Below are 24,678 nucleotides of genomic sequence, written 5' to 3'. Positions count from 1 at the left end.
TAGCTTGTAAATAGTTTTATCTAACTCTGTTTTGCTAAGTAAACAAAAACAGAACAAACAAGAACGTAGAGCAAGGCAAAAATACGAGGGGTGGCTTCATAAGGGGGCAGAATAGAAGGAGAGATAAAGATGATCAGGGGAGAGATAGGGTGATAAGGGGTGCTTGGAGTAAACAAAAACAGAACAAAGAAGAACGTAGAGCAAGGCAAAATACGAGGGGTGGCTTCATAAGGGGGCAGAATAGAAGGAGAGATAAAGATGATCAGGGGAGAGATAGGGTGATAAGGGGTGCTTGTGTTTTCTCTACTAGGTACTTCTTACTTCAGTGTGTATTGGTAGAAGGTAGATGAGGGTCAGAGGTTATGTACATGTATGATAATTTAGAAATTGACCTATTTTGGTGCGAAAATTACCTACCTACACAGAATTTGGATAGGATAGATTGCAGTTCATGTATGATAATTTAGAAATTGACCTATTTTGGTGCGAAAATTACCTACCTACACAGAATTTGGATAGGATAGATTGCAGTTTAGTTGGAATGCAGTCTTGTAGTGTGTTAAAGCTTGGCTAATTGTTGTGGGACAAGGCAAAGTAGAAATGACATCCAAAACAAACGAATAGGGCCTATCACGAAACAACAAAATGGACAAGCTTGGCTAATTGTTGTGGGACAAGGCAAAGTAGAAATGACATCCAAACCAAACGAATAGGGCCTATCACGAAACAACAAAATGGAAAAATCAATAATTAAAACGGTTTGGTGATTGTGACACATCCACTAGAATAAATAGTGGAGATGCCATATTACTCAATGCTATTTTAACAGAATCAGAAACTTGAAGCCCAAGTTAAACTTTAGTGTCATTGCTAAGAACAACAAGAGGGTGCTACTATCTGCAGCCAGACTAACAAGAACGCCAGGCTTATTTAACAACAAAAAAACAATCGCCTACATTGCACCACCAAAACAACAACACCAACTTAGAACAAGCAAAACCAACAACAATAATAACTTTAAACAAGCAAAAACAAATAATAATAATAATGATAATGACAAAAACAAACAAACCTTCTCTTGCTTTCCCGATTCATCAGGAAAGTTGAATTCAGAACTACCATTTTATTGTAAAATCGAGATGACTAATTTTCCTCTTGCATTGATTTCGTTTTTGAAATAATAAATTGCTAGTAGGTACCTATCTGCTTTCAGCTAATGGAATTGTCACCAACAATAAATTATATTATTGTTGGTTATACTGCTACCGAAAGCACCATCAAGTGTAAATAAAGCAGCACATATTGAAATATAATGATTTTCCTCATTAGCAGGTCAATGACTCCTGCTTTTGAGCAGCAGGTAGAAAACCTGTGATCATATCCACACGCATTGAACTACACAAGTTGCTGAGATAGTACTTTGCTTGAACCCTTTCTCCCCCCGTAACTAGCCCCAAAGCTGCAGATGTTGCTGAATTCTTAATAGGGGGTAAACAAATATTTGTTTAGATCCTGGCAGTAGGTTAGTAAACAAGAACATCTACATGGACACATAGCCTCCTAGTAGAAACCCAGTATCCCCACCAGATTCATGACAAAGGCCGGTTTTGCCCAACTTCCCCTCAAGAGTTCCACTATACCATACAGTGTGGACGAGCTTCTGTACTAATTATACCGCTATACCCCACTATACATCCTGGTGTGTCTCCAATCTGCCATATAATTTGGGTGAGAATTCATTCTAAAAACATGTCATTTCTCAATTCTCTAAAATAAAATTTTCAATACCTTTTGGAACTTCTTTTGTTACGTTTTTCGCATGAAGTTGAACTCAGACTCAGTTACTACGTCCATCATTGGGTTCATCATTGAAATTGAGCTGCACCATAACATGAGCTGATGGCCATTGTCAACAACAAAAGTACTATTTTATCTATTGCATATTGCACTGAACCTATCAAAGTATCAACTCATGACGCAAACATCATTACATTGAAGCTTTTAGACTACCTACTATCTAATTCTATCATCAGTTCGTCTTAATAACCATGAACATCAATACACCCTGTTTATATTTACTCCAGCAACCCCTCCAGTGCTGTTTATATTTACCACTACATTCTTCCCCTCTTCAACACAATCAACCCCTTTTCAATTTTCATTTCTCTCCAACTATACTTCTCACTCCTCCTGCGCAACATAAAGTCCTGCTACTGTCGAATGCTATTACGTTCTTTTCACATTCCTTTCGCGTTTGCCTTTGTTGTCTTCAGACAGTCATCTGCACCCACCACCCGCCATGGTTCGTCTGTCTGTACTCCGTCCATCACGGGTAAATCTTCTCTCCTGTCCGACAGAAAACTTGGGAGCAAAGAAAAATTCCCGATAATGAAATTCCTACTTGCCACTTCCTGCAAAGTGCTGACAGTTCCTCACTTCGCCTTGGGTGAATGATGCTTCACAAGATTGACGATGATGTTTGGAGAGAAGGAAGTTTAGAGGTGGGCTCAAGATTTGTTGTTAACTCGTCGCTGTATTCCTAGTATGAGGATTGCAAGGAATCATGAAGATGAAAGAGATGTTCTTGCAGTTGTCCTTCAAGTATTTTCTCTGATGATTCTTGCAATAAGTTTTGATATAGGAAGGTGAAAGGTGGGCTTCTTTGAGAGGGTTTTGTGCTCATACCTTTTGGGAAGAGATGTTCATAGGTACTGCTCGTGTTACTCATAACAGTCATTATCATTACATTAACCACTTTGTTCCACAACTATCCCTGGACTTCCTGTGATTCTCTCAAATAGGTATACATTCCTTGTTCACCAGCATTCATTATATGGATGACAGAATACATAATTATACAAGGAATAATAATAATCAAGGCTTGATGAGGAGGGAAAAGGAATGTATGGAATATGAATGTGACACAGTGCCCCAGCTGAAATATTGGAAATTATTGAAACATTAGGGAGTTATAATGAGAGAGGACAGAGAGATGGCGAAGGCTCAGTAAGATCATCATCCGTGATCACGTCCACATACAAGGATATTAGATATTAGCTAGGGTGAGATGGGGGTAATTATACCCCAGGGTGAGACACTGGGATTAGACAATCTCAATATGAACACACAGGAGAGGGGGGAAGATTTATACCTCGCGTCGCACAAACAAAATGTTTACCCGCTACACAGAATAGATGCTTAATACCTCGTAAACATTCCCTGCAAAACAACAACCCTGTTGATTGAGGCCTTTGAACTCTGAGGAGAAACGTGCGAGGTCGAAATGGCGCGAAGTGTGAGAGAGGCTTTCCCCGTAGTCTGGCTGAGTTGAGAGCACGTGGTATGCACAGAAATACATAAATTACATAGGTATAGGTAAACATAGTGCGTACAATAAACAGAAGGGTGTTGTGACTTGGGTTGAATCCTGGTGGAGGCATGGGATTTTTTCATCTTGTTCAAAAATTTGACCACATTTAGATATATGACACTTGAGTGTCATGTTTGTATTGTAATTTCGTTAAATAAAATGAAGATTTCGAAAAATCCAAACCGATAATTAGGTAAAGATGAGGATCAAATCCAATATACACTAGAAAAAGTTCAAATCTTCAATTTTACCAAATTACCTACCTACAAGTCAGACAAAAACCTACCTGGTCATTCTTATACAACAATATTTCCACCTCAGAAGTTCATGACCATCTTATCTGTATTTGTTTTCACTACTAATCTCTCTAATGCCTTTGATAACTCACCCCTTTGATCTCAAGTGAAACAAACATGGTCATACATTAATGTACCTACATTGATTTTCTTTCTTTCTTTTCTCAATATCTTTAACGTCATTGTATAACAGCTAAGACACTCCGAGAGACCTACCTAGGTCTTATAACAGACCGTGGTCTGCCATACGGTCTGAGTGTAAGTGGCGGACATGAGGTTTTTAGTGACGGGAGTTTTCTTCATTCAGCGACAATCTACTCGCCTACTCACATTAACCGCAATCAGCCGTAGTTGGTCCAGGGAAAGCCAGCAGCACTCGATTGCCAGATAACAGGTGGTCAACCATCCGGATACCAACCAAAGCTGTTAAGCTCCAGGGATGTAGGTATTACCTATCACTCTGATTGATAGGAAATGATCCATTCTTCTATTCTGTTTCAGGTTCACGGGTGCAGACCAATTCCCTCACCTCCTATATTGACGCCAACTTCGTCTATGGTTCTTCCCCAACCCTAGCCGCCAAGTTGAGAGAGTACCGGGGTGGATGTCTCAAAGTTCTTCCCCAATTTAAAGATCTCGGCTTGAAACCTCTGCTACCGCTCAAGACTGAACAACCCGATGACGGCTGTATTCGACCACATAGGGATTTGTACTGCTTCCTGGCAGGTGAGTCCGCTGTAGCATTAGGTTTATTTTCGTTTCAGGAGACATTCGGAAACAGAAATCCGATGGTGCGCCATCTTGGATTTCAGTACAGGCCCCATTTCAGTTTCCAAAAGGGATCCTGCAGTTCTGTTCCTGAAAGTTTCTCGACATAAAAATACACCTATTCTATTTTCATAGCTGTATCTCAATATCGAGGTATGTACACAGGTCAACCATCAAGTATTGACCAAGAGCCTCGTTTGTCCACGCCTACCTATTTTACCATATTCAGAAATTATAGTCATCATCTCAATTAACTTGAGGAAAACTGGAATGGCGGTCCTCTATAGGTATCAGACTATCAGTCCTATTAAGAACTTGTCTAATAGGATTTCAGTATTTTTGTTTCCACACACTGGCGTCAAAACAAAACGCATTTTACCATATTCAGAAATTATAGTCATCATCTCAATTAACTTGAGGAAAACTGGAATGGCGGTCCTCATAGGTATCAGACTATCAGTCCTATTAAGAACTTGTCTAATAGGATTTCAGTATTTTTGTTTCCACACACTGGCGTCAAAACAAAACGAAAAGTTTCAAAGCTGATGAAGTGATCAAAGGACATACTGGTTTCACAAAGAACATCAGATAGAATAATATTGCGAGGTCCATCATCCTGACCCCTGCAGCCTTCAGGGTCCAAAACATCAAATCCTTTGTTGTATTAATTATAAGATAACAACGAGATGGAGGTTTTTATCAGGGGGTATTATTTCACCGTTGAAATTATACCCCCAAAAGTTTTAATATTTTAATGAAAAAGCTCTTCTTGGGTCATCGGTATGCTTTTCCTGTCCGTTTTTGTCAAGAATTAGATGAGTAGAATTGATAAGATTCTCCGTTCTTAGGTATTGTGATAATGTCGTCATCAACATTGCAGATTTTCTTCTTGTTTCATCTTGTCATTTGCAAGCTGTGGAAAACTTGGCAAAAAAATTATCAAGTTTTTGTAGCAGACACGTTTGCTCTTGTTCATTCTTTTTGTTCTTCTTTGTCTTTTTGAGTGCCAAGCTGCCAAGTTAGTTTTACCAAACCTATTTGTTTGGTGAAGTTAGCGTTGCGTATTCATTGAATCCGTTGTGTACCACTGTAGACACTGTACCAGTCTTTGATGCGATAATGAAGATAGATTCAGAGTCAAAATGGCTTGAGAGTGTAATTTATTGTACAATGGAACGGTAAATAGGTACTCGTACCTTTGTTCTTACAATATCTACATTCTACATGTTTATTCCAACTCCATTATCATTATTCGCTTTGTTACTTTTAAATTTGAGCAAGAATGGAGCGATATTTTCCGTCTGTATGGAAGATTTCCCCATTTTTTAAAATAATAATTTCAATAAATTATAAATTATTGGGAAAAAAAGATCTACATGTTTATTCCAACTCCATTATTCGCTTTGTTACTTTTAAATTTGAGCAAGGATGGAGCGATATTTTCCGTCTGTATGGAAGATTTCCCCATTTTTTAAAATAATAATTTCAATAAATTATAAATTATTGGGAAAAAAAGGTAATAATATTATGAATTTGACACATTCCCCCTATAACGTATTTTATAAGGGATTCTTATTTTTCCAAAGGCGACAAGCTTTTGAAAATGTATTTTCCCTTGTAGGGTAGAAAGCTAAGTACCTACCTTCTTTTACCCACTTGAATTGAAATGGGGACCAATTTTATTTATACCTCTTTTTATGCAACGCATGATGTATTGGAATTTCCATTATAACAATACGGACCTTTCGTATTCAAACTACCTACCTATCAGGTTTTTAGTCCGTCCTTCCTTTATTATTACTAATAATAAAAGGTATAGTGGACGGACTATTGTATTCGCTTCGGTGTCGTCTGTCTGTCTGTCTGTCAGTCTGTCGGTCTGTCTGTCCCCATAGAAGGACTTATCCAAACCTAGTCGACCTATATATCAAATTAAAGGTCTTTTTACCAGGAACACGAAAATGGTGGTGCAAATTTTGTCCAGAAAACCATAAAGCCAAAAAACCAAAAAAACTAGTTTTTGGGGGATTTTTTCACATTTTCTCACACAAATGAGCTTTGATCTCGAAATTTGTCGCGACGACCTATGAACTCAAAGCGAGAAAGTTTTAGATTACACTTCAGTCGATCATTTAGACCGGTTTTAGCGTCACCTATGTTAAGCTACGCCGAGCAAGGCCAATAAATGGATGGGTGACTTCATTATATTGGGAATAAAGGGAGAACGGGCTCTAGTCTTGATTTTAAATAATTACATGAAAGTAAAATCAAAAAATCAAAACAAGAATGATAATAAACTGAATATTAAACAAATTAGGTAGGTACAAAGGTATTCTTTAACCATGATCGAATAAACTACGGGCTGAAAAATTCCCGGAGGGACGGGCCCAGCTTGTTTTTCTCTTAATAAAATTGTTTATCTTTTTATTTACTCGCCGTCATTGGCGTACCCATTACGACTTGAGCAATTCTAACCAATACTAACTTTATCATGGCGTTCTCTACCATCAAATGTTTCCACAGTATAGGTACCTACTCTGTTCGTACTATCCTTCGTTATATTTCGTCCTTATTGATTTCATCCTGAACGCGACAACTTACACACCACCCACCACGTTGGACATGTCACCCACTTTATTTCTCACCACGCTCATCTGCTGCTTATCATAGATTCCTGCTACAAAAAGGATACCTTACTTTCCTTTATCCTTAACGGTACTTCCCAAATGGTGTCGATCCAAAGGATCTCTCGAGAAATGGTGGTGAAAATCCTTGTTGTCAGGACAAGGGGGGGATTGTATTTCCCTTTTTAACTGATTCTGTTATTTCCCCAAACACGCCGAACACTAGACCTGTACACCATTTTCAACCCCTACGCCAAGTACCTATTCTTCCCCAACACCTTTCTCGCTTCCCCTATTAGGGTTGATATTTCCCCTTTTTCCGTTCTCCAGTTTCCCCTCATTTCTTATTCGAAGGAATATTGTGCAGTACCCCGCTACTCTATGGTTATTTTAGTCCAATGGTGTATCGAGTTTTCTCTGTTCCTCTTTGTTTCCTCGCTTTCCACGACAGGGGAAACTTTATCTCGGGAGGAGAAATTACCTTCTTTGCTTCAGCATTATCAGGGACTATGGCATTGAGAATTTATTTGTCTATTTTTTTTTTTTTTTTCAAGAGGTTTGACAGAGGGAACTCTAACTGCTATGGTCTTATCGTTCCGAAATCGAAGAGAGAAGGAAGACAGAATAGGAGAAAGCCAGCCGTTCCGAGAACCACAAGGATTATGCGTCTGGTACTCAAATAACATCTCAAATTGAGATTAACAAACAGCCTGATCTAGATCCTTATCTACTGGAGAATTTTCAGTTCTTAGCACATGCCATCGCATCTAATAAATCCGCTCATATTGTTCAAACAGATCGATTTCACCAATATTTATTCAGTCATTAGAACTCTTGTTAAGCTAACAGCCAGTTAAGTTCCATTTAATTTGTATTGGCTTAACAGGGCAGCCAGTTATGTTCCATTTAATTTGTATTGGCTTAACAGGGCTAACGAGCTGTTTGAGGCTGGAAAGAGGGTTGGTGAAATCCACCATCAATCTTTCCTTGCCTCGATTATTTTTCTCGGATCTCTGGTATTCGGAGCTTAGTCCTCTCTGTTATTAATCCAATACCTTACTTACTGGACTTATGGGATTAATCGTCAGTTTAAGCTTTATAATAAAGAAAGTACTCTCGATCAGAGCTGGAAAGTAACTATGTACATTGTACATCATAATTATAATCATACATAGATGCAGGATTTTGCTTCTTCTTATTCTCCTCCTCCTCTCAATCCTTCTTTTTAGACAGGTAATTAGGGCATATTGCATGTACATATAAGGTTTGTTCGTTTATAATTGTAAAATAAATAAATTCTATGCACCATTGTACGAATGACAATACATATCATTCTGCATACCAAGCACTCCTGAACCCAAACTGCATGAATTCATTTATGTAGGTAGGTACATACATATTTACATTCTTTTCTTATTCCTGAAAATAAATATATGCTTTTGAAATTGGTGAAAAAGTATCCAAATTCTAATGAGTTAATGAGTAGGTACCTATCTAGGTATATTTACCATCCTCGCTTGAAGACAATACCTAGTACCATTAGGCCAGCTATTCACACTCAGACGGTCTGACAGACCTAGGTCTCAAGCTTTTTCCATTACATATCGCTTACTGAATACCGAATTCCTTGTCAAATTCTTATCTCCACCCATAAATCCCATAATAGGTACTACGGTCTCAGGCCTTTCCTTTAGGCTTTGAGTTATACTTTTGGTTTTGGGTAGCGATTAACATCTTCAATTTCTGGTGGTTATGTTTCAGGAGACAACCGAGTAAATGAACAGCTGGCCTTGGGAGTGTTGCATACTCTGTTTGTAAGGGAGCATAACCGTATTGCCCATGAGCTATCCGTTGTCAATCCTCATTGGTCAGATGAACAACTTTATCAGGTGAGAGTAAACTTTCACACCACACCATGTTCGACGACCGTCAAACTAAACGAAGATGTGTTGAGTTCAAATTTAGAACTCACTTCAGTTGTTAACTTACCTAAATAAGTACTCTTAAACAGGTTCTTTGTTTTATTCAAGTTCCCAATAAAAACTCCTGTAATACCACAAGAATGCTATACTCAAAATTCAAACGGTCTCCTTGAAAACTTCATTTGCATAATAAGATGCAAGATTTCTTAATTGCAACTTGCCTATTCGGGGGAAAAAATAAATAAAAGTAACCATTTATTTATTTATTTTGAAGAGACAATTATCAATGTGCCATAGAGGAAGGTAGGGAAATCTTGATGGGGGTCTGTATTTATTCAGAGGGCAATATTGCTGTTATTTTAGGTTTAAGTGAAGAGCCCCCTCTACTTCTGTTGGGTTTTATTGTTTTTACATTTGCATTTTATTATTGTTCTGTTTTACCTGAGATCAGATGTGAGGAGGGGAACATGATGGAATAATAGATGGGAGGGAGGGGGAAGTATTTAATTTCTTTTGGTTTTTCTGTCGTTTTCGTTTGAAGTTTTGTCTTTCCGAATGAAATGTCCAAACTTTTCTTTGTGGAATAAAATTCTCCTTTTGGTCTTAAGGGCGAATTTCTTAGTGGTGAGTACCTGAGATAACGCCTCACCAGCATGAATTTCATCATTTATTGGTCGTTTTATTTCTCGACGCTTTTGTTCAATACCTAGGTACCTAGATACACTACACTAGTTTTTATCGACTTTCCAATAAGTTTTGATCATCTTGCGTTTTTTCCCGTCCACATGGACAGAGAGAGAGAGAGAGAGAGAGAGAGAGAGAGAGAGAGAGAGAGAGAGAGAGAGAGAGAGAGAGAGAGAGAGTCATTGCTAAAAACAACAAGAGGGTGCCACTATCTGCAGCCAGACTAAGCCTACATTGCACCACCAAAACAACAACACCAACTTAGAACAAGCAAAACCAACAACAACAATAATAACTTTAAACAAGCAAAAAGAAATAATAATAATGATAATGACAAAAACAAACAAACCTTCTCTTGCTTTCCCGATTCATCAGGAAAGTTGAATTCAGAGCTACCATTTTATTGTAAAATCGAGATGACTAATTTTCCTCTTGCATTGATTTCGTTTTTACTTTCCTTATTGAAATAATAAATTGCTAGTAGGTATCTGCTTTCAGCTAATGGAATTGTCACCAACAATAAATTATATTATTGTTGGTTATACTGCTACCGAAAGCACCATCAAGTGTAAATAAAGCAGCACATATTGAAATATAATGATTTTCCTCATTAGCAGGTCAATGACTCCTGCTTTTGAGCAGCAGGTAGAAAACCTGTGATCATATCCACACGCATTGAACTACACAAGTTGCTGAGATAGTACTTTGCTTGAACCCTTTCTCCCCCCGTAACTAGCCCCAAAGCTGCAGATGTTGCTGAATTCTTAATAGGGGGTAAACAAATATTTGTTTAGATCCTGGCAGTAGGTTAGTAAACAAGAACATCTACATGGACACATAGCCTCCTAGTAGAAACCCAGTATCCCCACCAGATTCATGACAAAGGCCGGTTTTGCCCAACTTCCCCTCAAGAGTTCCACTATACCATACAGTGTGGACGAGCTTCTGTACTAATTATACCGCTATACCCCACTATACATCCTGGTGTGTCTCCAATCTGCCATATAATTTGGGTGAGAATTCATTCTAAAAACATGTCATTTCTCAATTCTCTAAAATAAAATTTTCAATACCTTTTGGAACTTCTTTTGTTACGTTTTTCACATGAAGTAGAACTCAGTTACTACGTCCATCATTGGGTTCATCATATCATCATTGAAATTGAGCTGCACCATAACATGAGCTGATGGCCATTGTCAACAACAAAAGTGCTATTTTATCTATTGCATATTGCACTGAACATATCAAAGTATCAACTCATAAGACAAACATCATTACATTGAAGCTTTTAGACTACCTACTATCTAATTCTATCATCAGTTCGTCTTCATAACCATGAACATCAATACACCCTGTTTATATTTACTCCAGCAACCCCTCCAGTGCTGTTTATATTTACCACTACATTCTTCCCCTCACAAGAATGATAATAAACTGAATATTAAACAAATTAGGTAGGTACAAAGGTATTCTTTAACCATGATCGAATAAACTACGGGCTGAAAAATTCCCGGAGGGACGGGCCCAGCTTGTTTTTCTCTTAATAAAATTGTTTATCTTTTTATTTACTCGCCGTCATTGGCGTACCCATTACGACTTGAGCAATTCTAACCAATACTAACTTTATCATGGCGTTCTCTACCATCAAATGTTTCCACAGTATAGGTACCTACTCTGTTCGTACTATCCTTCGTTATATTTCGTCCTTATTGATTTCATCCTGAACGCGACAACTTACACACCACCCACCACGTTGGACATGTCACCCACTTTATTTCTCACCACGCTCATCTGCTGCTTATCATAGATTCCTGCTACAAAAAGGATACCTTACTTTCCTTTATCCTTAACGGTACTTCCCAAATGGTGTCGATCCAAAGGATCTCTCGAGAAATGGTGGTGAAAATCCTTGTTGTCAGGACAAGGGGGGGATTGTATTTCCCTTTTTAACTGATTCTGTTATTTCCCCAAACACGCCGAACACTAGACCTGTACACCATTTTCAACCCCTACGCCAAGTACCTATTCTTCCCCAACACCTTTCTCGCTTCCCCTATTAGGGTTGATATTTCCCCTTTTTCCGTTCTCCAGTTTCCCCTCATTTCTTATTCGAAGGAATATTGTGCAGTACCCCGCTACTCTATGGTTATTTTAGTCCAATGGTGTATCGAGTTTTCTCTGTTCCTCTTTGTTTCCTCGCTTTCCACGACAGGGGAAACTTTATCTCGGGAGGAGAAATTACCTTCTCGAACCCGCAGCCTAGCGCTTACAAGGCAGACGCACTACCAACTAAGCTAACTAGGCTGGCTGTTTGTCTAAAAGTCAGCTGACAAAATGTCACATAGGAGAGATCTTGCCTCCGCGGTGGCGTAGTGATTAAAGCGCTTGTTTAGTAAACAGGAAGGTATGAAATTTTATCCTCGTTTCTTTCATAAGTTGACTACAATAAAATTAATAAAATACATATAGTTACATAGGTAGGTAGCTACTTTCATGAATTTTTCTCTTTCTTGACTATAATGCGAAACAAACAATTTGTTCTGACCTTAGGAAACTAAAGAAGGCCCCATGAGGGATCCTGATCTGATTCAAATTTTCAAACAGTAAACTTCATATAAGTCATCTCCACCTCCGTACACCCCCATAAACAATTTCCTGATCTCATTCCCTCGCCTGAAAGTTGGGGATGATTTCTCCCCTGAAAACTCTCTCACATTTCTGCTCTCCTAATACTCGAAGGTATGAAAACGAGCACTGGTTAGGGTTGGGCTTGCAAATGGAAGCACCCCCTTTGGAAAATGCTCATACCCATTTTTTTACCCCTGCTGAATAGCTTTTTTTTTTCATAAAATTAAATTATTATGTACCTACCTACCTAGTTGTAGTCACATTATGTACATATACGTAATTAGGTAGGTAACTATTTCATTTATGTACATACATATTTACATTCTTTTCTTATTCCTGAAAATAAATGTATGCTTTTGAATTTGGTGAAAAAGTATCCAAATGAGTTAACGAGTAGGTACCTATCTAGGTATATTTACCATCCTCGCTTGAAGACATCACAATACCTACTACCATTAGGCCACTCAGACGGTCTGACAGACCTAGGTCTGTCAGACCTAGGTCTCAAGCTTTTTAGTCCGTCCTTCCTTTATTATTACTAATAATAAAAGTTATAGTGGACGAACTATTGTATTCGCTTCGGTGTCTGTCTGTCAGTCTGTCCCCATAGAAGGACTTATCCAAACCTGGTCGACCTATATATCAAATTAAATACCCAACAATCCTAACAGCCAAAATGAATAAGAGTCGAGAAACAACGGAATGCCAAAATGAACATCTTCAACAAATTGGAACAATCTCGAGACTGGCATCATGTTCTCATTTACCATCCAAAATTGTAAACAACTCCCCTCTCAAATAACTTACGAGTGTCCTGGAACCCAATATGTTTAATTTGTTTTAGGAAACGCGCCATATTCTTGCTGCAATCGTACAGCACATCACTTACAATGAATTTCTACCACGACTACTGGGGAAGCAGACCATGCAGAAATACGGCTTGGAGCTCAAACATTACGTGAGTCATACCTACTGACATGCTGAAAAGAATAGGTATCGAAAAAGATCTAGTCGAAAAATACAAATACCCACCAAGGTATCCACCCCCTATTCGTCAATCTATTGAACCGAGGGGCTCGCCAGGCAAAACCTTTTAGTGCTCCCCACCCCCTCACACCACCCAAAAAGTTTAATAAACGCGACTGCTCGCAACCGTGCTTAACTTCATTCCTGCAGAATTGGTGTTATCCATGATCACAAAAATCCTAGTAAAGTTCCTTGGATTACTAGGTATTAGGTACCTATTGTCCATTTTCGGACATTTTCTCAATTCCAACCTCTCTATTGACAGGGCTATTCTGACGATTACGACCCGTACATTGACGCCACAATCCCGTCAGCATTTGGTACGGCCGCCTTCAGGTTTGGCCACTCTCTCTTACCCAAGTCTATGGAGAGGTGGAGTGTCACTAACAAGTTCATTGCATCGCGCCGGTTCAGTGAAATGTTTCAGCAACCCTATGATCTGAACAAACCAGGCTGGTTAGACCAATATCTGGTGGGGATGCTCAACCAAGCTGCACTGCCTATGGATGATGCGATCACAACACAGGTAATACCGGACAATTCAAATTGCAATCAAAATTGATTGATTAAGCTCAAACTTTTAGATGTGTATACCTGTGCACTCTGACCGCAATTTGGAACTCACCAATAATACAGCTAGTCTAATTACCGAAGGTCCCAAAAATTCCAAATTCTCATGTACAGCCTATAACCTAATCTTCGGCTAATTTTATGAGTTGATCCTTCTGATGTGTCTCGAAATGTAGAAATGAAATCTCGAAAAGTCGTATTTGGACTTCTATTCACGGTTACCACTGTATTCTAAGAAACTTTTACCTTACTATGAAGATATTTCATCATGGACACAAGTTGTGCTCCGATCTGTGTTCTTCTAATCTTAATATTAATAACAAACAACCCATGTGCCGCTCAGTTGTTGAGACAAGGAAAGATTGGGGATGAATATTTCACCTCTATTCAAAGTTTGACTTATCTGGTGACGGTAGAGAATCGGTTACTCGAGTACCTGACATCACATAGAGCTCTGCTTGTCGGAATAGATCCAGAGTAAGTGTTGCCACATCTTCTGTTCAATACTTTTCAGATCTATAGCCACCTGTATAGGGTTTCCAGACGTCCGGTTTTTCCCGGACATGTCCGGGTTTTTACATGTTTGTCCGGCGTCCGGGGGGATTTTTGAAAATTCACCCCATTGTTACAATGAGGGAATTCATTACTTCCATAGGTATTCACAGTTATTATTGTTTAATTAATTAATGACATTTCAAATTCGATCAATTTCAGGTGACTAATCATCTGTTTCAAGAACCAACTCATGAATATGGCAAAGACCTCGCCTCTATCAACTTACAACGTGCTAGGGAACATGGTGTACCTAGCTATAGTGAATACAGAGAATTCTGTAACCTTCCTCCCGTTAATACTTGGACATCCCTACTCAAGTCTTTGGACAACAGCACTGTTCACAGATACCAAGATCTTTACAGGTAGACATTTTAAATTTCAATATTTTAAAACACCTTTGAAACGAAAAATTCTGTCCTTTAAACTGTTAGTACAGAATTAGTTATGGTTTAAGAGTTTGGGATAGTTTACCTTAGTAGCCGTCCACAACGGAGAACCGACAACTGACCATCGTGCATAGCCTAGTACCGACCCAAGAAAAAATATACAAACCATACTAATAAATAGAAACGTCCTCAACGTAGCCTTGACCATTAGGCTTATCTACGCCTTGTTTAAAGTCCCCTAGCCAGACTAGGCTGGTTTACTCCTTGTTTAAAGTCCCCCAGCCAGACAGTATCTTTATTATTGAATACCTAGTGCCCAGAGTAAATAAAGCACTGATTTTCATTCCATCTTGTTCCCCCCAGTTTCCCTCAAGACTTGGACTTGTGGTCAGCAGGAGTATCAGAAATCCCGATAGGTGATAGTTTGATCGGTCCAACCTTCTCATGTATCATCGCTAGAACATTCAGAGATCTCAAGAGAGGCGATAGGTTCTGGTATGAGAACTCTGGATCACCAAGCAGCTTTTCACTTGGTAAGTCAAAACTTTACTGTAGTATTACCTAGGTACTTGTAGTACTCCTGCGTCCATATAGGTAATTCAGCTAAAAGTTGGAAACTCCTGAAACCTTGTAAGATCCCTTATCAACCAAATTTCGTTGCAGAATCATTCCATGGTGTTTGGAAACTCGGAACTGTCTATATCTATACATTCCACTATGTTTCCAAACATCATGGAATTTAGACGTTGAGGCTAAATCTTTGAAGAACTGTTCTGTTTTCTTTTCAGCTCAACTTCAGGAAATTCGGAAAGTCAAACTCTCAAGGATCCTATGTGATAATGCCGATGATTTGATTACCATTCAGCCATGGGCCTTGGAAATGCCTAACGATTATACGTAAGTAGATTAGAATATTGAGCTAAGAGAAAGGGAGGTATAAAATGACTACCTATATTACTTTTGTAAGTATTCGTAAATAAAAATATGCTGGTACCTACATAGGTACAAATTTGTATATTCTTCGTGTAGTACATTTTCCAACCCCATAACTCTCTCTATTGTCTTTCCCGTGAAGCTTTAGCCTTCTTCCCCAAAGTTGCAGTGTTTCATTATTTCTATGCCTACCCCTATTTTCATTCTCCCTGCTACTTGTAACCCTCTTTTATGAATATTTTCCTCATAGAAAGCGAAACGCCACGTGAGTCCTTTTAAGGGATGTCGTCAGTTTTTCATCTATACTTTGTACCATGGCGATTTTATTCTTATTTCTTAATGTTTTCCCTTTTGTCCATGGGATCTGAATCATCCCCATATTGTCCTTAAAAGGATGTGTCTGACTATAGCATGTCTCTATTCGTTTCATTACAGGAATAGTCGTGTCTCCTGTAACAGTCGACTCTTGGAAGGTATCAACTTCGCTCATTGGAGAGAAATTCAGGACAGAGATCCCTGGGCTAAAATCCCTGCAGCCGACCCTTGGGTATCTGCCAGACCCTCCTATGACCCTAGTGGTTCCACCCACCCTGTAGAACTGGTCACTCTGTCTGGACAATATAAACCCACTGCTAGTAGCTTCATACCCTCAGCTAGTTCCTACTCACCACCACCACCACCACCCCGACCCAATGTACAAGTAGAAGTCTCCTACAGTCCTCAAATTTCATACAAACCATTGGAGTTTTCCTCTAATGAAATCAACGTCACTTCCACTTACAAACCACTCGAGTCTTTGTTCATCCAACAGATTTCCACTAAGAAACCTCTACTAGACACGTACAGTTACAGTTCAACGCTACGACCTCCTAGTTCCACATCCACTGTGTCCTATACATCGGCTGAGTTCTCTTCCACTCCTATGTTGGTGTCTTCATCCTTCTTCTTCTTTTTCTTAAAGATGTTATGAGCCTGAGGGAGATCTTTTCAAATACTTATGCTTACCTACCAAGTGAGGAGCTGCTCAATAATCCAAAGAAAGAAATTCTATCAAAAAACGAACCCCATAGATACCTCTATCATGCAAGTCTGGTGTGTTGCATATTAAACTACGTAGGTTGCTAAACCGAGGGTGCCTCTGCCTAATTAAAGAACGTCTATGGTTTTTCCAAATTTCCAGTATTTGACGTTCTAGAACTGAGCTATGTATCTCTGGCAAACAATCGTGTTATCAACGCTTTCCTCATAGCCATGGAATTCCTCTACAGAACGGATTACCCCATGAGTTTACTCAAAGAATCTCTGGGACTCTTCGGGAACCTGATGGAGGCTCTCAATTCCACAGGTTAGTTAAGCTCACTAACATGACTCTTGACGAGAGCGAGAGCCGTATACACAATAGCCCACTCTGAGGCTTAGGTATACGGGCAAACAGCCCTAAAAGTAAAAGTTGGGTTAAGCTTATACAAATGAATAGTTAATCTAAATCATGAGACTCTAATGCCGGTCCCTCACGCTCAGACATTCTATCAGACCATCTTAACGTGTGTGGCGGAAAAAGCTCAAGACCTAGGTCTCTCAGACCGTCTGAACGTGAGTAACGGGGCACAAGGAATAGGTATACCTCCTGAACTATCAAATCCAAATAACAAAGGTGCCTATTCAAAAGTAATCAAAGTTGATTTTATTTTAGGAAACACTAAAATGGGCTTAAACCTTTCCGATATGGTGTACAGAAAATTGAACAGCATGCCACTGCCTGAAAAACCGAAGCGACAATTATTTCAAAACGATTTCATTCGGAAGCAGAGAGAACTCCTAGAGGCCAAGAAGAGCAAGGAACCAAAATCAAACAAGCTACCTCAGGTAAAGACTCGACACTCACGTTACAGTTGTCGGCATAGGGAAAGTCTAGACTGCGGAAGTCAGTCCTCTCAAGTGACCGTAAGGTGTGTAGCAGAGATTTGTCTGCGGTCTACTCTACTGGTCTCTCCAGCGACTGATATAGGTACAGAGTTCAAAATTCGATTTCCGACAAAAGGCGGTCCCTAGAATGGACCATTGGATTTTGAATTCGAAAAAACGACATCCGTCAGCTTAAAACCAGAAATCAGAAATTCACATTAAGACGTATAATATCGTCAAGTTAGAACTCACTTCTTTCTTTCAAACATTTTCCTTCAGGACGATAGTAAAGAGGCCGTCATCGATGATTTCAAGAAGTTCTGTGCGTTTTGCAAATATCCCAACTTATCACATTAAGACGTATAATATCGTCAAGTTAGAACTCACTTCTTTCGTTCAAACATTTTCCTTCAGGACGATAGTAAAGAGGCCGTCATCGATGATTTCAAGAAGTTCTGTGCGTTTTGCAAATATCCCAACTTAAGAATAGAAATCTTTTTAGACTTGAGCATCAAAACGCCTTAATCTCATCATCATCCTTGTCTAATTACCCCCCCTTTCTTCATCCACACTAATCTGCTGATTATGATAATATTATTCTGATGTTTACTTTTTAAATAATTATAATTTCTCCCCCGGGGCACTCCCCCCCCCTCCCTCCCTTTTCCCCTCAGCCGCTGAATTTTTTACCCTCCTAAAAAATAGCAAACACTTTTAATTGTTGCAGCTTCAAGTACTTTTGCTTCCCCTTCTAGGTAGCAGCCTTTAGCATTTGTTTGCTCTAAGTTGAGCTGTGAAATTGCTTCATTTATTCAAAACGTATCATACAGTCATAGGAACATAGGTAGATATAATGAGATTACCTAGATACCTATGGTTTTAAATTGATTTTCAATAGGTACCTAGTACCTAATTAATGAAGAACAAATACTTTACCTAATCTATTCCAGGTTCAGCGAGAAAATAGGTAATGACAAGTTTTGTGATTATAGGTATTCCGGCTACATCTCCCGTCTTTACCTGAGAAATCTCTTTAAAGGGCCGAAAGGTACCTAGTGTTTTTTTTTTTTTTTTTTTTTTTTTTTTAAGAAAGGTTTTGCGTCTGGTACTCATATAACATCTCACATTGAGATTAACAAACAGCCAGATCTAGATCCTTATCTACTGGAGAATTTTCAGTTCTTAGCACATGCCATCGCATCTAATAAATCCGCTCATATTGTTCAAACAGATCACAGGATTCATAGCTACCATTGATCCATTGAATAGAATTGTTACCTTGGAACGGAATTGGTAAAGTCCGTTTATTGTAACTTGAAATCTGTGTTTTTACACTTTTTTTTTTTTAAGTTGAGTGTTTCACCGCCGTTTTTATTTCGTAGCAATGAAACAACTGCTACATTAGACGCATGTGGTCTGTGTCGTAGCATGCCCATCCTTTAGTATGCCTCTCATAAAAATATTCAGCAGAAGATTACCATGAAGAATAAAGTTCTTCATGGTAATCTTCTGCTGCATATTTTTATGAGAGGCATACTAAAGGATGGGCTTGCTACGACACAGACCACATGCGTCTAATGTAGCAGCTCAGTGTTTCGGAAACTTTAGATCTCAAGTTACATTAAGCAGACTATACCATGACCATGAAATACAATAGTTACCAAATATGTAGTTACCATTAAATAGGTATAATAAGAGTAGGTACCTATTATGTAATTTGCAAGTTGGTCTTCATGTGCTAGTTACATGTGTACAATATGTAGGTGAATTCAGTATGTACAATGTACACAAATTGTACATTGTCTATGACAAGAAATAAGTTTATCTAAAACCTATCTTGGGACCAAAAGTTTTTATATTAATAACTTTGATGCCTATGTACCTAAATAAATAAATTATTTGCTCAATCTCTAACTATTTATTTATTTTTGTGTATTATATGTTTAGATCTCTCTTTAGAACCTACCAATAGTCGTATGTCAGTGCTTATTTGATTTTCTTATGCTCGCCTAGAATATGAGTACCTTATGCAATATGCATCATTTGGGTTTCTTACCTACCAGTATGTAGGTAAATACCTACTTACTACTTACCTATGTACCTACAAGGTAGCAACTAGCAAGGAACGTTAAGTTACAATCATAATTATACAATGTATATTCATGTAGTCATAGAAAAACAACTCAGAGTGGAAAACTTGAAGGCCCAATAATAAGACTGTGGTTACACTGGATCAGATTTCCAATCTTACAACGTGATATTGCGTAACCCTTTTGTATTTACGTTTCTCCCTTCTCTGGAGATAAAAGAAATGATTGGAAAGGCTCTTACAGTCGGCTTTGAAATCAGCTGTTCCTAATGATGATGACATACAGATGATGTGCATTGATAATATGTTGGGTATTACTCATACAATATTATGTAGTCCAAGGTATGTATGTGACTAGTGGGAATAGTCTGTTTAATGTGTTTAAGTCATCAGTGTCATCCCGTTAAATCAAACCTTCTTTAGTGCGAAATTTCAGTGTGCATGTTGACAAAGCCGTGAATGTTACGATGATAAACCTGAACTTGTTTAAACCATTTTTTTAAGATAGTAGTAATTACAATTTAATACTGAGGAAGACAAAGACCCTAACTTTCGGCGATTGTCCAACCAAAGAACATTTTAAACTATCGGAAACTGACGATGTAATCCAATCTATGTAGGGTAAGTGTACCATTTATTCGCCCACTTGAAAAACATACCATTTATTGGCCCACCTGCCCACATATATTTTTCTAATTTTTGTTTTTATGACTACAATTTTTGAATAGCACTGGTTCGATAGCAGTCTTTAAGCCCTTTCTTTTGATGAAATTGGATCTTGAAAAAGTTCGTCCAGTTCAGACTTATGTCGCGTATGGTACAGGTGGGCCAATAAATGGGTGGGCGAATAAATGGTACACTTACCTTCTACTTGTCTATGCCAATCCATGAAGAAGCATGGATGATGGAAATTTGCCATATCTGATGATGATATTCAACGCCTCAAGGATGCTACCATTCCTTATGTTAGTAAGTCAATACAGGAGTTTCAATTTTTTTCTCGAAGTTAATAATGATCAGAGGGAATCGAAATGGTTCAGCCAATTGGAAATGTAGAACTTATCCTTTAAATTATTTTGAAATCTCCTATGTCGGATTCTATTCTATTCTAGATGGAGCGTGCAGTAGTGGTTAATCATGACGAGGAGTCACGCACAGAGAAGGGTCAGAACTATTCTGACTCGCGGATATCTGAAACCGCTTGGCTTAACGAAGGAGATGATCCGGATATGGATGTGGTGTTAAACCGGTTAACAGTCCGGATGAACCATATGAGCGGCAAGAGAATGATGACGTCAGAATCTCTGCAGGTGAACAACTATGGTATTGGTGGATACTTTGCGCCACACTTTGATGCAATGCATTACAACAAGGTAAGTTCTGAAAATTTAGATGTACGAAAGCTGCTAAAGGTGGAAGAGAAGTGATGGAAAAGTTGAGATGAGGAATATTGAGGACATGGAAACAACGAACATATCGAAACTTACTACTAACATCCTAACTCAATTTATGATCCGACTACCAGACCATAATTAGGCAATACTTACCATGAATGATTACGTGATGGGTTTTATCAACAGGTTACCTATACCAGTAACAGTCATAGACTCCTGTCGTTAATGATATACATAAATGATCATGATTCATAAATTAATCAAACAATTAGGACAAGACTAAACCCCCCAAAGTCTTGACTCTTCATTGTTGTTCTTCACAATTTCACAGATGTCATTAAGATGATGACGTTTTGATTGCAGGCATATCTGAGGCCAAACAATTTGGACAACAGAGAGGCCACCATCATGTTCTATGTAAGTGTAGTTTACCGATCTGAGCTGAGCTATTACAACAGAATAACAGATGACTTGCCGGTAACTACTAATGATGCGAAAGCTGGTTCTCCCTTTCAATCGCCCACAAAGGGATTTATGGAGGCACTACCTACTTAAAAGAAAGGCGAGGTTTAAGGCTAAGAATCCACTTGTATCAATGTTCAAAGCATTATTACAAAGGCACTTTCTTTTCCATCCATTACTATCCGAGAAGGGAAAAGATTGGTCAGGAAATTACCGCCCTGGTCGTGATACAAACAAAGCACCTGGGCTTCTCGAAAGTCAGTGGTCTTAACCACTAGTCCGCAAAGGTTGGTTCCTCGTTGTGTTCAGAAATATCCTCTGGTTAATTAATACTTATATACCTATAATCTCTAATACGAGGATCATCACTCTCTAATGCCTAAAATTTATTCTCCTTTTCAAGTATGGATCAGGAACTGACTTTCTGGATGCGAGAACACATGAAGGCTGTGACGAATCCAGAGAAGTATGTCAGTCACCCGATCTCTTGTTTCCAACTCATCAAACGACTCACTGTTAATTGGATCGATATAAGGGAAACTATCACGCCTAAAGTACCAGCCAATTTCACAGGTAGGATCATAGTTCATAAGGGGTAATTATCACTCCGAAAGTAGGTACCAGCCAATCTTACAGGTAAAGAGAATCAGAGCTCATCGGGATTGACATACAAGGGCGATTCTTGGTGTGATTAACCAAAAGCCAAAAGTCATTTTCAAAATTTCTTATAGGTAGGTAATTAGGTAGGTACTCGTAGAGTTCACACCATCCACTAAAATAGTCCATTAAATGTCTGGCGAAATGCGAACTTTTTTAAAAGAACATCTACCTGTTTTACGAATAACAAAGTATTAGTCTATTCTACTATTGATATTATTGCAGAAAAATTGGAGAGGGATATTGAACAATTCTTACCAAGTGCCAGTGACTTGAATGGTGTTGCCCATGGTATCAGTTTCCTATGCAGCGTGTACAGTTTACCCTTTGATGAGTTCATGAGAGGCAAAATCTTGGACAAACAATATGATGCAGCGCTTTCTGGTAAATTCAAGCGCTTTCTGGTAAATTCAAGATATGATGCGCTTTCTGGTAAATTCAAGATGTTGGTGTCTTCATCCTTCTTCTTCTTCTTCTTCTTTTTCTTAAAGATGTTATGAGCCTGAGGGAGATCTTTTCAAATACTTATGCTTACCTACCAAGTGAGGAGCTGCTCAAGGTACCTACTACAGATCTACAATGCTACAGAATCGATTCCGACAGAAATCGATAAATGTAAATTTTCTCACGTACCTACTCTTAGTATTTCTGATGAGAATGGTATCACAATCACGGTGATGGAAAGAAGGATATAGGCACATAAAACCCCTCCACTTACGTAAGCTAAACGGGTAAATGAATTCAAAATGGTTATTTTGCTTGTAAATAAATAATGTCTATTTAATCAAATAAATAAAAATGTACAAAAATTCAAGAATATAATTTTATTTGCTTTGTTTTATGTCAATTTCTTTTTGAGCAGATTTTTACCTATTTTATTTTAAATTTAGCTTCTTTTTGATTTAAAGTTCGTCAACAAATGTAGCTATACTTGTGCTCAGATCTTCAGAACGTTTGAATTAACATTGAGTCATTTCAGTTCTGATTAGAATTATTTTTCTTGACTTGATACGAAGTTCTTCTCTTGATACTCTGCGCCGAGTATCCGGGAAATTAGGTTCCGCATACATAGCTACCAAGTACATGGAGTACCTACAGGATATTCTGGTTCCAGGTACATTATAGGTTCCCATACAGGTAATTCTAGAATCTAGATACTTAGACACCCATCATACAGGACATCCTGGCATTCGGATGTGAATTTCCATCTGGAAGATCTTGCGTACAACTTCACCAATCGTAATCTACAATAACATCGGCACCTGGAAATGAGAAATTGAATATGAGTTCAAATCTATCCACAACACGTGCTCTTATAATGAGTAGGTAGTTGAACATACCCATTACCGCATTACCCATAGTCTTACCATAATTATTCAGAAAGGAAAATGAGGATTCAGAGAGGAACATTTTGTTTTTTAGTCTCTGCAATTCAGCGGCTGATCTTGCTATGCGCATGGCTAATAAATAAATAGTTGATGAACACTTATTAACCTTATTTCCTATACTAAACCATAAACGCATAAACCACACCAAACTACATTCTACTAGCAAGAGCTAAAGTATTACTACACGAGTGAGAACTTACATTCGATATTGATATTGAATGTGGTATGAGATTCATGATGATGAGTGATGTGATGAGAGATCTATGCAAGTATTGCCTCAGAGTCGCCATCAGGTTTACAGCCTCGATTGAGCAGAACATTGACAAATGGCACATTGATGTTGATACATCTCTTGCCTACAGCCTTGCCATGAGGTGCAGCCTTGGCATCAGAATCAACATTGACATTCACGAATGGCCACCAGCTGCCGCCATTCTGACCACCGACATTGACGGAAACATTCTTGTCCTCGTCATCATGGGGATGTCTGGGATGCTTGTGATGTTTCTTGGGTGGATGAGGATGTGGGTGAGGTGGGGGAGGTGGGGGAGGTGGGAAGTCACCATCTACATCAAGATCTACGAATGGAGCATGCACAACCACTTTCTTATGATGCTTTCCTCCGGCAAGTCACCATCTACATCAAGATCTACGAATGGAGCATGCACAACCACTTTCTTATGATGCTTTCCTCCGGCTTGTGACACTTCGTCTTTGTCAACTTTGACATCGACTAGAGAACTACCTCCAACATTCACATCCACGTTCTTGTCTCCTTTGTTCTTGTTCACACCGACCTTCACGAATGGGATGAAGCTGGCCCAGTCCACTGCTACGTTGGTTTGACTGGAAACAGAAAGGAGATGAACGTTAGAAACAGGATTAAGCGTACATTCTCACTAGTAGAATATCTGTCTTGGCTTGAACACTACCTAAATCCTAACACAGCGTTATAGTTCCCTCTATCAAACCTCTGAAAAAAAAAAAAAAAAAAAAAAAAAAAAAAAAACACAAAAACACA

General features: G+C 38.6%; 4 protein-coding genes across 5 annotated transcripts in view; 3 read left to right on the top strand and 1 right to left on the bottom strand.

Annotated features, from left to right (window-relative positions):
* The first annotated feature begins 2,974 nt into the window (after positions 1 to 2,974).
* On the top strand, positions 2,975 to 16,732 carry LOC103515068 (peroxidasin homolog). Its single transcript, XM_017446487.2, has 10 exons — positions 2,975 to 3,006; positions 3,887 to 3,924; positions 4,168 to 4,392; positions 8,820 to 8,947; positions 13,137 to 13,250; positions 13,584 to 13,844; positions 14,603 to 14,805; positions 15,193 to 15,362; positions 15,618 to 15,726; positions 16,198 to 16,732. The coding sequence occupies exons 1-10, from the start codon at positions 2,975 to 2,977 to the stop codon at positions 16,730 to 16,732; spliced, it is 1,815 nt and encodes a 604-aa protein (XP_017301976.2).
* Positions 16,725 to 18,024, top strand: LOC108253116. The gene is made up of 3 exons (XM_017446486.2): positions 16,725 to 17,107; positions 17,456 to 17,628; positions 17,947 to 18,024. Exons 1-3 carry the CDS (start codon positions 17,014 to 17,016, stop codon positions 18,022 to 18,024), a joined length of 345 nt encoding a protein of 114 aa, XP_017301975.1. The 5' UTR covers positions 16,725 to 17,013.
* A 2,650-nt stretch (positions 18,025 to 20,674) lies between these two features.
* Positions 20,675 to 21,709, top strand: LOC113469871 (prolyl 4-hydroxylase subunit alpha-2-like). Its single transcript, XM_026827871.1, has 3 exons — positions 20,675 to 20,721; positions 20,869 to 21,129; positions 21,514 to 21,709. The coding sequence occupies exons 2-3, from the start codon at positions 20,869 to 20,871 to the stop codon at positions 21,703 to 21,705; spliced, it is 453 nt and encodes a 150-aa protein (XP_026683672.1). The 5' UTR covers positions 20,675 to 20,721; the 3' UTR covers positions 21,706 to 21,709.
* A 1,369-nt stretch (positions 21,710 to 23,078) lies between these two features.
* LOC103515065 overlaps positions 23,079 to 24,678 on the bottom strand; it is a 33,683-nt gene continuing 32,083 nt past the window's right edge. The window contains exons 5-7 of one of the 2 annotated variants that reach the window (XM_008479984.3): positions 24,292 to 24,503; positions 23,858 to 24,220; positions 23,079 to 23,531 (exon numbers count right to left, since the gene is read on the bottom strand). In XM_008479984.3, the coding sequence (XP_008478206.1) occupies positions 23,919 to 24,220; positions 24,292 to 24,503 (514 nt within the window). In that variant the 3' untranslated portion in view covers positions 23,079 to 23,531; positions 23,858 to 23,918. Of the gene's footprint in view, positions 23,532 to 23,857; positions 24,221 to 24,284; positions 24,504 to 24,678 lie in introns of both variants that reach the window. The other variant, XM_008479985.3, reaches the window with a different exon arrangement.

The sequence above is a fragment of the Diaphorina citri genome, unplaced genomic scaffold, assembly GCF_000475195.1.
Source record: "Diaphorina citri unplaced genomic scaffold, Diaci psyllid genome assembly version 1.1 scaffold1265, whole genome shotgun sequence".
NCBI classification, from domain to species: Eukaryota; Metazoa; Arthropoda; class Insecta; order Hemiptera; family Psyllidae; genus Diaphorina; species Diaphorina citri.
The sequence above is the reverse complement of the archived record's forward strand: the minus strand, read 5'-3'. Positions and strand labels throughout refer to the sequence as shown.